This window comes from Myotis myotis, unplaced genomic scaffold, assembly GCF_014108235.1.
Source record: "Myotis myotis isolate mMyoMyo1 unplaced genomic scaffold, mMyoMyo1.p scaffold_m19_p_15, whole genome shotgun sequence".
Classification (NCBI taxonomy): Eukaryota; Metazoa; Chordata; class Mammalia; order Chiroptera; family Vespertilionidae; genus Myotis; species Myotis myotis.
The window spans coordinates 39,011,956-39,024,662 of record NW_023416319.1 but is presented as its reverse complement, the minus strand read 5'-3'; the positions used below and the strand labels follow the sequence as shown (position 1 = coordinate 39,024,662).

The window sequence follows — 12,707 nt, the reverse complement described above, 5'->3', positions numbered from 1 at the left end:
ATCCTCTGTTAAGTGCCTGGCATTATCTGTTCACCTTTCAGCCTCTGCTACAGGATCAACTTACTCCTCATGGTGGGCTTAGGGCAGGCCCCCTAGTCTTCAACAGTCACATTTTGATTGACCTTTAAGATACCAGGATGGTCTGGGTCTTATCCATGCCTCATGGGAACCAAGAGTGGCTTTGGAAAGCTAAGCTGGACTTTTTTTTTTACCTAATTTTCCTGAGATGCCAGGATTACACTGTGGCCACCCCAAAATTTGTGCAAGAAAGCTCATTGAAGCATTTTTTCTAGAGTCCCAAAGATAAGTGGAACCAAAGTCCCTCTGCTTTCAGTGTTTTCTCTCAATCATGTTCCACAGATCCCTAATCTGGATGAAGCTGAGAGGAGAAATAAGGACATGTATCTTATCTTTTTTACGCATCAGCCCCTTTTTCCAAGTCTCTTGGTACTAGGTAAGGCAAGTACCAAGAGCCAAACCAGCCAGGGCAAGATATGTTTTTTCCTATCTGACCAGATCTTTTTCATAAAACTCTGATCCAGCCTGAGCCAGTTTAGCTCAGTGGATAGAGCATTGGCCTGGGGACTGATGGGTTCCGGGTTCAGTTCTGGTCAAGGGCACGTACCTCAGTTGCAGTTTCCCTGGCCTTGTTTGGGGTGTGTGCAGGAGGCAACCAATCGATGTGTCTCTCTCACATTCATGTTTCTGTTTCTCCCCTTCTCTTCTATTCTCTTTAAAAATCAATGGAAAAATATGCTCCGGTGAGGATTAACCAAAACAAAAAACCCCTATGATCCAGTCTATAACTTTTGCTATATGGGAGTTAAAAGAACCTAGAAAATGATTTTTTCTTTTTCTAATGGCATTCATAACTAGTTTTGCTTAAGACTTGAAGAAAGCCAGCTTTGAAATTCAAAGAAGCTCAATAGTATCTTTGAGTTTCAAAATTGGCTCTCTCCAAGGCCTCATGGTTCAGCCTTGGATACAGAAAGTTCAATATTGCCAAATATCATCCACATTTACGTTCTAAAAAGTGGTTAAGTTGGTATATGTTATAACTGATGGTGTTTTAGAATTAAGTGACTATGGTAATATCCTGATGTTTTGAAGGAGGGATTTAGGGCATCAAAGGTCACGACACTGGCCAAAAGGATTCAAAATGGTAACTGATGTATAATTCTCATCAATAAATGAGGCAAAAATGGCTTTGTTGACTCGTAGAGACAATGCTGACAAATGAAGTGGACACAAATCAATTTTAAACAGTATCAATATTTAAAATATGTTTTTATTGATTTTCAGAGAGAGAGAGAAAGAGGAAGAGAGAGAGAGAGAGAGAGAGAGAGAGAGAGAGAGAGAGAGAGAAAGAGAAAGAAAGAGAAACATCAATGAGAGAAGAACTTCATCGACCCGCTGAGCCCGCAACCTGGGCCCCGAATCGAACTAGTGACCTCATGGTTTCTAGCTCAACACTTGATGCTCAACCGCTGAGATACACCAGCTGGGCTAAGCATCAACATTTAAATCACTGATGGACTGTTCAAACCACATGGGTGTTGCTCTAAGATGTTGACTATAGAGCCCTGCAAATTTAATCACTATCTCCTGTGGTCTTTCTTGCTTAACATCTGTTATTTCTTGCTCATGCATGATGAGCAGGTGATTATGGACATCTTCAATAAAAAGGAGTTTTTTGTTAGAAGAGAAAGAAAAAAAATCTGGTTTAGGGTGGATGTGAAAAAAGGGAATATAGCAACAGATAGTGGGAGTAAAAGGCAGATAAAGCTTTATTAGTTTGTGTTGACAAAGCATATTGGCATAGTTGATTCAATTTTATAGTTGATAGGGTTATAAATGATTATTACACAAAGCTGGAACACAGAATTAGTGGTCATAACCATATCCCACCATCAATCATGTTGGAAGTGGAATGCTGGCTGGGTGAACCAAGAGACCATGTGAACATGTCTAAACTACTGTGAGGTAACCCATTCTTTATTGTAGGGCCAGTTTTGGCCTGATTACATTTTTCACTTTTAAAAAAAATTATTGATTTCAGAGAGGAAGGGAGAGGGAGAGAGAAATAGAAATATCAACGATGAGAGAGAATCAGCCGCCTCCTGCACACCCGCTACTGAGGATTGGGCCCGCAACCCTGGCATGTGCCCTTGACCAGAATCGAACCTGGGACCCTTCAGTCCACAGGCCGACACTCTATTCGCTGAGCCAAACCGGCAAGGGTAATTTTTCACTTCTTACTTTGTTTTCTTCAAGAAGTCAATGGTCATTGATAGAAAATAATTGTCCTTTTGCTTCTTCTTGCTCAGCATTTCTTTGAATTGCTACTCTACCATAAATAATTGATTATTGATTCACCAGAATCATTAATGCTTGATTTAGGTATAAATAGCAGCATGAATACTATCATTTCTCCTTAGTTTGTTTAATTCAGTATCTTGATAGTTTTTCACTGCATTTTTGGAAAAATTTATAAAGAAGGAGACTGTATGATTAATATTGCATATTTTACTGATGATAATTTGTCTCTGAAGTTTTGCTCTGTATAAAACGAGCATAAATAGTAGTTATGTTTGAAATGGCAAAAGCCACATATCCCAGGATGAATAGGTTCATGGGTGGATTTCCTGAGAAATGCTACCTCTAAATGTTGGGGTGCCTAAAGCTCAGTCCTGTAACTTCTCTAGCTAAACTTTGTTTTTAGGAATATGCATTAATTAAAATGAAAATGTAAGTTACAAGAAACATATCTTGCCCTGGCTGGTTTGGCTCAGTGGATAGAGCGTTTGTTCTTGGACTGAAGGGTCCTGGTTCGATTCCAGTGAAGGGCACCTACCTTGGTTGCAGGCTGGATCCCAGGCCCTAGTTGGGGTGCAACCAGTCAGTGTGTCTCTCTCACATCAATGTTTCTATCTTTCCCCCTCCCTTCCACTCTCTCTAAAACATCAATGGAAAAATATCCTCCAGTGAGGATTAACAAACAAAACAAAACAACAACAAAAAAGAAAGAAACATATCTCCAACATTTACCTCTTTCAACTCCAGACTTGGCTACCAGTCTCGAATTTAGCAACTCTACAGACAAACTTAACATGCCTAAAGCTCAGCTCTGGATTCCCCTCCCTCCTCATATCTCCTTAAGTAAACATTACCTCCATACACCCACTGTCAGGACAGATGCCATAGCATCACCCTTGACTCCCTATATCTTTCATAACTTAGAGCCAATCTGTCAGCAAGCCCTGCTGACTCACTTCAGAATTCCCAGAATTCTGCCACTTCTCAACAACTCCACCACTTCCTGGAATAAGCCAGTCTGCTCTCCACTTGGGCTACTGAAACAGCCTCCCAACTGCTTTTCATTCTTTTATTTCTCACCCTCTACCTCATCTCTGCCCGATCCCCAGCCTGTCCCTCAGAGCAGCCAGAATGATCCTGTTAAATTTTAGGTCAGATCAGGTTACTTTCCTGTTCTAAAACCAGCAGTGGTTCCCAGACCCGAGAACAGAATTGAGATTGGTGGTGGTGATGGACAAGGCCTGCACAGTTTGGTGCCTGGATGCCAGCCTGACCTCATTTCTCATGCTCTCTCCTCACTCTGCAGCAGGCGTGCTGGTCTTCCTGCTGCTTCTGGAACACGCTCATCAAACTCCTGTTCTGGGGACTTGCACTTGCTGTTTCCTTTGTTTGGAGTATCTCCCCTCAGATGTTAAATATCTTTCTCCTCTACTTCCTTGGGATCCTTGTTATCTAATCAGAGATGTCTTCCCTGATACCAGATCTAACCTAGCCCTTCCCCATCACTCATCTATTCCCTTACCTTCTTTACTCTCTTCATAGCATCTGTTAACACCTGCTATTATGTTACGGAACGACTTATGGGCGTGGCTGTTCTGTCTTACCTCTGTATTGAGGCTCACTGCCATACCCTTCTGGCACAGTACAGGTGCACCAGCTATATTTGTTGAATACATGAGTGGTGGAGTCCAATATTGTTATTTGGTTTGTTTCTGGGTGGGAAGTAGCTAAATAAAAACCGGAAGAAATGAATACTTGATACTAGTCTCAGCTTGTGGTCTTTTCCTAGCTGTGTTTGAGTTCCTGTTTTTTTTCCAGGATAAGTGACTTCCTGGATTGGAACATTTTAGCCACAGCTGTTTATGTGTTTGACATGTAAATCTTGTGGCTTTGTTATGCCATCTGCCTGGCCCAGAGAGCTGGTAGAACTGGGGAGGGATCAACATGTGCTTTGTTATTATCCCTCAATAGTTCCAAGGAGCGGCTTGTGTTGGCAGTGGTGGTTAATCTAATAAATAAGCAAGCCCCTACATTATAGTTAAAAAAGAAGTGATTTTAAAATACTATATTTCTCATGTCCTTTGTGGTGAGGATGGCTGTAGGCTGACTGCTCCCCTTTCCCATTCACATGTCGAAGCCCTCCGCACCTCAGCATGTCAAGCATTTCAAATAGGACCTTTAAAGAGGGAATTGAATTAAAATAGGGTATTAGGGTGGACCCTTAATCCAAATGACTGGTGTCCTTATGAGGGAAGATTAGGACATAGAGAGACGTCAGGATGCTGCACACAAGTAAAAGGCCATGTCAGACCGAGGAGGTGGCTTTCTGCAAACACCGAGAGAGGCCTCAGGCCCTGCTCACACCTTGATTTTGGACTTCTAGCCTCCAGAACTGTGAGAAAGTAAGTAACTCTGGTACTTCATGGCAGCCCTAATACCCAGCTTAAAATAAAGGAAAATCAGCCGTAAAAATTGTGTGCCTGCTCTTTTTTTTTAAAAATATATTTTATTGATTTTTTACAGAGAGGAAGGGAGAGGGATAGAGAGTTAGAAACATCGATGAGAGAGAAACATCGATCAGCTGCCTCCTGCACACGCCCTACTGGGGATGTGTCCACAACCAAGGTACATGCCCCTGACCGGATCGAACCCGGGACCCTTGAGTCTGCAGGCTGACGCTCTATCCACTGAGCCAAACAGGTTAGGGATGTGCCTGCTCTTTTTATTTATAGTTTGAAAATTAACTGTGTAATCTCTCTTTTCCCCCCAAATATATAAATCAAATAAAAAGTTCCAAAAAGAATATAAATATACTTGATTTTAGATCACTTTGAACTGATCACACCTTAAAAAGCTGCACAAATGGTGACTTGTTTATTGAGAATATATAAAAATATGCTTTTCCATGACACCACACATGGGAAGTGATAGAATCTCTTACATTAAGGAATTCCTTTGATGGAAACTACCATGTGCTGTCACTAATCTTAAATTTTAATTTTGGCCTCGCTACTAGCTCTCTTTGTAACTGTGTACAAGTCACTCAACATTGTGGCGCTTGGTTTAAGGTTTCTAATGTCTAGAGCAAGCATGCCAAACTCTTTGCCGTCAGGCTACATGCCTTATTATGTGGCCCGCGGGCTGTGAGTTTGACATGCTTGGTCTAGAGCAGGGGTCCTCAAACTACGGCCCGCAGGCCACATGCAAATACAAATATTGTATTTGTTCCCGTTTTGTTTTTTTACTTCAAAATAAGGTATGTGCAGTGTGCATAGGAATCTGTTCATAGTTTTTTTTTAAACTATAGTCCGGCCCTCCAATGGTCTGGGGGACAGTGAACTGGCCCCCTGTTTAAAAAGTTTGAGGACCCCTGGTCTAGAGTTTCATCTTTTCATTAAGTCAACCACTATTTATTATTTATAGTAGTATGCTAGCTCTGGGTTTCAGGACGAGTCCAGCCCTGGACCTTATGGAGTTCATGGTAAAGATGGGGAGGCAGCATGTTAACAGCTAATTACAAAACACGGAGGGAATAAGAGGTGCATATAAGGGCGGAGCGTGGAGGGAGCTGTTTTAGGTCAAGGTTGCCAGACATTTCCTGTTCTGGGCTTAAGTAGTTTGTGGCCAAACTCTGAATGGAAGATGAGATTGAAAATTTAGTCAGCAGTGAGATCCTAAGTTGCCTCATAAGCCATGCTTTAGATGTTATCTTGTAGGCAGCAGGGAGCCATTGGAGGGCTTTGAGCTGTGCAAGTGTGTCCCATTAGCACCGAAGAGAGATGGCTCTAATGGGAGCGTGGGATGAGTGTGGAGGATGAGTCAGAACCCATGCATATGATGTTCATAACAGTAGAGTGGAGGCTGGAGCTGAGGTTGAGGCTTCTTCATGAGGCCCCCTGTGTCTGTGTCATGGAGCATGGGTTGGAGGGAATATAGGGCAACAGTCCAGAAAGCAGCCATGGGAAGCACTGGCTGTGTGCTGGAGAGGAGCTGGCAGAAATGAAAGCTTCTTTATTTTTTTTAAAATATATTTCACTGATTTTTTACAGAGAGGAAGGGAGAGGGACAGAGAGTCAGAAACATCAATGAGAGAGAAACATCCATCAGCTGCCTCCTGCACACCCCCTACTGGGGATGTGCCCACAACCAAGATACATGCCCTTGACTGGAATCAAACCTGGGACCTTTCAGTCTGCAGGCCGATGCTCTATCCACTGAGCCAAACCAATTACGGCGAAATGAAAGCTTCTTAAAGGGGCAATCCAAAGGACACATAGAGGATGATGAGAGGGAGTAGATCCAGGAACCCTGGGTTTCTGCCTCAGTTTAGATATTGTCAGTCCCTGAGGTAGGAATCACAGACAGAGGAGAGGCAGGTTGGTAAAAGAAGGCTTCCACTCTGGGCTCGCTATGTGCAGTGTCTGTCGCCTACTGCATGCAACATCAACTCTTTCCTTGGTCTTTGACACTTCATATTCAAGCGATAGCCTGTTTCCTAACCTTACTTCTTGCCCAAATTCCTGTTTTTACTCCACAGTTTGCCACACTTGACTATCTGCTATTCCCAGAAAAAAGTAATTTTCATCTCTGCCCCTTTGCACACGGTTCAATTCACCTGGCTCACCTTCTCCTCAATCTCTCGTGGCAGAAACTGTCTGTCCTTCAAGGCTGTTCTCCGAAGCCCTCCGTAATCCTTGTGAATGTCTGCAGTCGCTTCAGCACTCCCTTTGTGCTTGTAAGTGTAAGCAGTTATCATTTGCCTTTTGTATCGCAGCTGGCTGTATCTCTTTTCCGTACTGGCGCTTACTAATCTTTATTTTCTATATGTGCTCGGTAAGTGGTTATTGGCGTGAGACGAACTGAAAGGAGATTATAGTTGGTTTTGGAGAGTGTCAAATGCTAACTGAAGATTATAGTTGGTTTTGGGGGAATGTTAAATGTTAACCCATGCATTTCCTGGGTTCCCAACACTCCATTCTTCCGTAATACTTTTTTTAAATTTATTTTAAATACACTAGGTTGTTTTTAAGAAAAGTTGAAATCATCAGTGACCTGAAGGGACTTACCCCCAACAAAAAATTAGATAATATCTTTAATTTTAAAGGGATCACTGGTTTTACTTATCTATAGACAATTTTATTTTTCTATCCTTTAAATTTCTTCCAAAACGCTGAAGTTTTAGCTAATTAACATTGCTTAAATGTCTTATATTTTGTATCACACATTAAAATTAACTCAAGGAAGTAAAAGTAGTCCTGAAGGTTCTTGTTAGCTATTGGAGGAAGGTAAAATTCAAAGTGTTTTAGCTAATAAACAAACGGCTTTTAATTTTTTTTACTAATATGATAACTAGAATTAATGAAAGCATTAGTTAGCCTTGGCTGGTGTGGTTCAGTTGGTTGGAGCGTCGTCCTGTACACCAAATGGTTGCAGGTTCATTTCCCGATGAGGGCTCATACCCAGGTTGTGGATTTCATCCCCGGTGGGGGCATGTGTGGGAAGCAATTAATCAATATTTCTCTCTCACATCAACTTTTCTCTCTTTCTCTTTCCCCTCTTCCCGCCCCCCCCTCCCCCAATGAGTTAGAGTGGGAAAGAACATGATTATAGAATATAAATGTGTTACCAATTGGCATTAGAGAAGACTTTCCACGAAGCTGGCTTTAATCTGAGGCACTGAAGCACTTGTGAGCTGATGCAGCCTATGAAAGTCAATTGCAGCCTCTCGCCAGTTTCTGCAGAGCTCCTGTGTGCATGTGCGGCTCTGCATGAAGTCGATGGCTTGGCTCACTAAGCACAGCAATTTAACTCTCCATGTCCTTGGAGCATCTAGAGCACACTTGAACGAGGAAAGGTTAGAACACCCTTTTTTGGACCTCTAAATTTTAATACATCAGTATTATATACTATTTTTGTTTTTTTAAAAATATATTTTATTGATTTTTTACAGAGAGGAAGGGAGAGGGACAGAGAGTTAGAAACATCAATGAGAGAGAAACATCGATCAGCTGCCTCCTGCACACCCACTACTGGGGCTATGCCCGCAATCAAGGTACATGCCCCCAACCAGAATCGAACCTGGGACTCTTCAGTCTGCAGGCCGACGCTCTATCCACTGAGACAAACCGGTTAGGGCAGTATTATATACTATTAAAAAGATATCTGGTTTTATGGAATTTGCAACATGCAGAATTAAGAAAGTAGGAAACTCCTTTTCATAGTACTTGAAGTCTGTAATTTAGAACCATTTCAGTGAGGAACTCATACATGTATTTCTCGTGAAGGTGTGTCTGTGGCCTAGCACAGACTTACAGACTGAGGAAAATGAGCAAATCCAAGTTCTTTAAGAGCTGCAAGCCTGGTGTTGAAGATTTTCTGTTTGAGAGGGGTCGCTAAGGTATGATAAGGAGGGGTGGGGAGGGGTGTGAATCAGTGACAAAAAGAAAGGTTAGCAAGATGGGCTTGGACCCTGCATAAGAACCATCTTTGCTGTAAATTCCAACTAAAGTTTATGTGATCTTAGAAAAATGTCACTGATTTCATACTGAAAAAGAAACAGAAGTATTTTACAGAATGACTTGAAAGCTGTTTTTACTGGTTGTTGGTATTCCCTCAAGAGATGACTTTTAGATAAGATAGCACTCCTCAACCCTTGGTGAGAATCGTCTGTTATATGAGTGACAGGAGTCCTTAGAGTCTATCGTGGAGTTGGGGTTAAAAAAAAAAAAGGTTTAGCTTTGTTTGCAGCCTCTCCCTCCCAGGATTACCAAGCCACGTATACTTTTGAACTAAAATGAATCATTGAAACCACCACTTGATGTTGGTTTAATCCATAATAAATAACCATATTGGAGCATTTTAAAAGAAGACAGACATAAATGATTTATAAAAGTGAATAACTTGCGAGTTGCAATTGTAATTGCATTTTTTTTTTTTGATGGGAGCACAGTGTTGTTATACAATGTTCTTTTCACATTTCTTTCTTCTCTGGCATTTATTATAAGGAACAAAGCATTTCTGGAATGCTCATTTTAATTTCAAAGCTCAAACATTTGGCGCATGGAGGATCAGAACAATAATAGAGGAATGTTCAGTGGGAAGCATCATGAATTGTGGCACTTAAAGTACATTCTGAAAGAACATTTCAGACAATGATACTTATTCTTCATTTTAAACAAAGGTTTTAAACTAGGTGCTATAATATGTCTTCATCTGGGCAAGTATCTTTTAACTCTTGATACACAAATTAGACTGATAATAGTGAGATACTTGCTTTTTGGACTATGTGAAAACCCATGTAATAAATCAGGCTTATTATCATCTTTATGTAATGCATGATAGAGACACGTGCCCATTGGCTGCTTGTAAAGCATATAGAATGTGCTTTATTAACTGCCTTCATCACATTCAGCACAGGGAACCTCAAGAGCAAGATAAGGTTAGGCCCAGAGAGAACACCTTTGACAAGGACCCCATAGCAGATTTTCTATATCAACGTGGGGAACGGACTAGAAAATACACATTAAATGCCAACCAATATCTGTATCATGTTATGCATTTTACAAAACATTTTCCATTATTTAACCTTCACATAATCTTACAGGATAATAGGACTGTTCTCATTTCCCAGGAGCGGGAACAAAGGCTTGCTGCAAGGCATTCCCCTCTGGGTTATGAACATGGGGATAAAGCAAGTTAGAATAAAACAGAGGGTATGGCCCTAGCCGGTTAGGCTCAGTGGATAGAGCGATGGCCTGCAGATGGAAGGGTCCCAGGTTTGATTCCAGTCAAGGGCACATGCCCAGGTTGAGGGCTTGATCCCCAGTGGCGGGCATGCAGGAGGCAGCCGATCAATGATTCTCTCTCATCAGTGATGTTTCTCTCTCTCTCTCCCTCTCCCTTCTCTGAAATCAATAACAATATATTAAAAAAAACGAAACAAAAAATAACACCAGAAGGTATGTTGGACAGGAGGATAAAAGGGCAGACAAAAATTATTTTCATCCACATATTTCTTTATAGCTTGCAAGTTCTTTCTTAGTTCCTAGCTAAAAAAACTGGATTCAGATATCTAGCTAAACAAATGTTGAATGCCCCTTAAATGAGCAAAATCCTCAGGGGCTGTCTTTCTGTCTGTTGTCGATGATGTGGCACCAGATTGTTAAAAGCTTTGGCTATTTGATGACAAGCAGGAGTTGAGCTTTCTACTGGAATTCCTGCTCTTCTCTTAAATACTAGGTTCAAGGTTGTTTTCCTTCCTCTATGATGGTGACCTTCAAGCTCTGCACATGGAAATGCTAACCAAATTTTGTTATTGGGCTCCAACATTTAATTAAGAAATGGATATTTTCCACAATGCAATGTGGTATGAGGTTTTGTTCCAAATATAAATGCTTAATTTCTGTCTCTAAACAATGCTCTCATTATGACTTTATTCTTATTTTAAGCCTTTTCAAAAGTATTGTGTTCATTATCAACATATTCAGGCAATTCAAAAATACAGACATTTAAAAGAACCTCTTTTCAACCACTGGATTCATTCATCCATTTATATAATATTTATTGAACACCTACTTTGTGCAATGTTCTGTGTGCTGGAGAACAAAATACATTTCCTGCTTGCATGGAGTTTACATTTGAATATTGGAAGCAAGCCATAGACAGGTAAACAAGTGGAAAATACCAGCTTCTATAAGTGTTTTGAAGAGCTATGAAGTGGGGTGAGGGGACAGATGGTGGGGGTCGTCAGGAAGGCCTCTTGATAGGGGACTTTGAGTGGGACCTGTTTGTTTGAGAGGAGTGTGTAGAGACAGGGAAGAGAGGTTACGAAGGGCCAGAAATGTAGGTTATGGTAAGGATTCGTATTTGGCTCTACTGAGGTCACCACTTCTTTATATGTTACAGAGTAGTTCCCACCCCTCTAATATCAGTAACCTCTGTTCTCAGCCTAAATAGACTACTGCTGGCTACAAAGTGACATACATTTTATTTTATAATTATTTGATATTTTTGAGATATATCATTTTCAAATTTTCTTCATTTTTGACTGCTTTATTAAGGTTCTGTCTCCTTTTTTTCCATGTGAAGTTTCTTTAATAAAAACAACACACAGGTACACACACAGACGACCTTCTAAAACATTGTCCTAGTGGTAAAACTTGATGAGACTCCATCTCTAGGGCCCTCCCTCTCCTCCCTCCCTGCGCTCCTACCTACCATTAACCAGGAGCTCAGTGGTGGTTGATAATATTCTGGGTGCCTTGACTTTTGGGGATGCACCAGCAGTACTGCTCCGTGTTTCTGTGCTGCACTCAGTTTCTGTGATGCGCTTCCTTTCGTTCTGGGCTATGCTACCCCAGGACTGCGTTCTCCTCACAAGTTGTCTAATGCGTGACTTGTATTTTTTTCAATTTTAGGTGACTACACTTGTAAATTGTCCCCAGAATCCTTCTAACAGGAAGAAAGGATGTTCCAAAAGAGCCAGAGTTCTTCTAGCGTCTGTGGAGGAAGCGACTTGGAATTTATTAGACAAGGGAGAGAAGATCGCCCAGGAAGCCACTGTTCTCAAGGAAGAGCTGACTGCTACGCTGGAGCAAGTTCGCAAAGAAAGTGAGTGCTCCCGCCTGGCCCGGAGCGAGCTGTGCTCCTCGGGGCGTTAGTTCCCGAGGGAGATTTGTGAGTGATTTGTTTTCCTGATTTGAGTTGCTGAGCTTTTTGCAGAGCTCTGAGCAGCTCCTAGTAGCTGTGGGAGCCAGAGAGGCTCATTACTCAGCTCCGAGGCTCAGGGACCACTCCTGGTTCTTCCCTTTAGTTGTTCTGGTCCTCCAGGCAGCTTTTGCCCCAGGCAGCTTCTTCTCCTCACCAGTCACAGTTTATCCACAATAAATAGAGAGAAGTGTACCCTTTCTTGTCATAGAATATAATGAGAAATGACTAATGGAGCTGAAGACATATTTTCCCATACATGAATAAATCATAAAGTTCTTTGTAAACAGTTGGAAATACAAGTTTCTGACTACCTCTGAAGTACATTTTTTTTTTATTGCCTAAAGTTTTACATATGTCTCCTTCCTCTCACCCCCCAGCCATTCCCACCCCGGGTAAGCCCCCACCACCCCAGCGTCTGTGTCCATTGGTTATGCTAATATGCATGCATACAAGTCCTTTGGTTGCTCTTTAACCACCCCCCCTCCCCACCTCCCCTGCCATTTGTTTCTGGCTCTATTTTTGTTCATCAAATTATATTGATCATTATATCCCACATATGAGAGAGATCATGTGATATTTATCTTTCTCCAAGTGGCTTATTTCACTTAGCATAATGCTCTCTAGGTCCCTCTATGCTGTTGCAAATGGTAAAAGTTCCTTCTTTTTTTACAGCAGTGTAGTAT

General features: G+C 41.5%; 1 protein-coding gene across 1 annotated transcript in view; it reads left to right on the top strand.

The window, feature by feature from the left end:
- The window catches only part of CTNNA3 (catenin alpha 3), a 1,292,302-nt gene that overhangs the window by 45,621 nt on the left and 1,233,974 nt on the right, over positions 1 to 12,707 (top strand). The window contains exon 3 of the mRNA XM_036336865.1: positions 11,733 to 11,925. Within this exon, the coding sequence (XP_036192758.1) occupies positions 11,733 to 11,925 (193 nt within the window). The remainder of the gene's footprint in view (positions 1 to 11,732; positions 11,926 to 12,707) is intronic.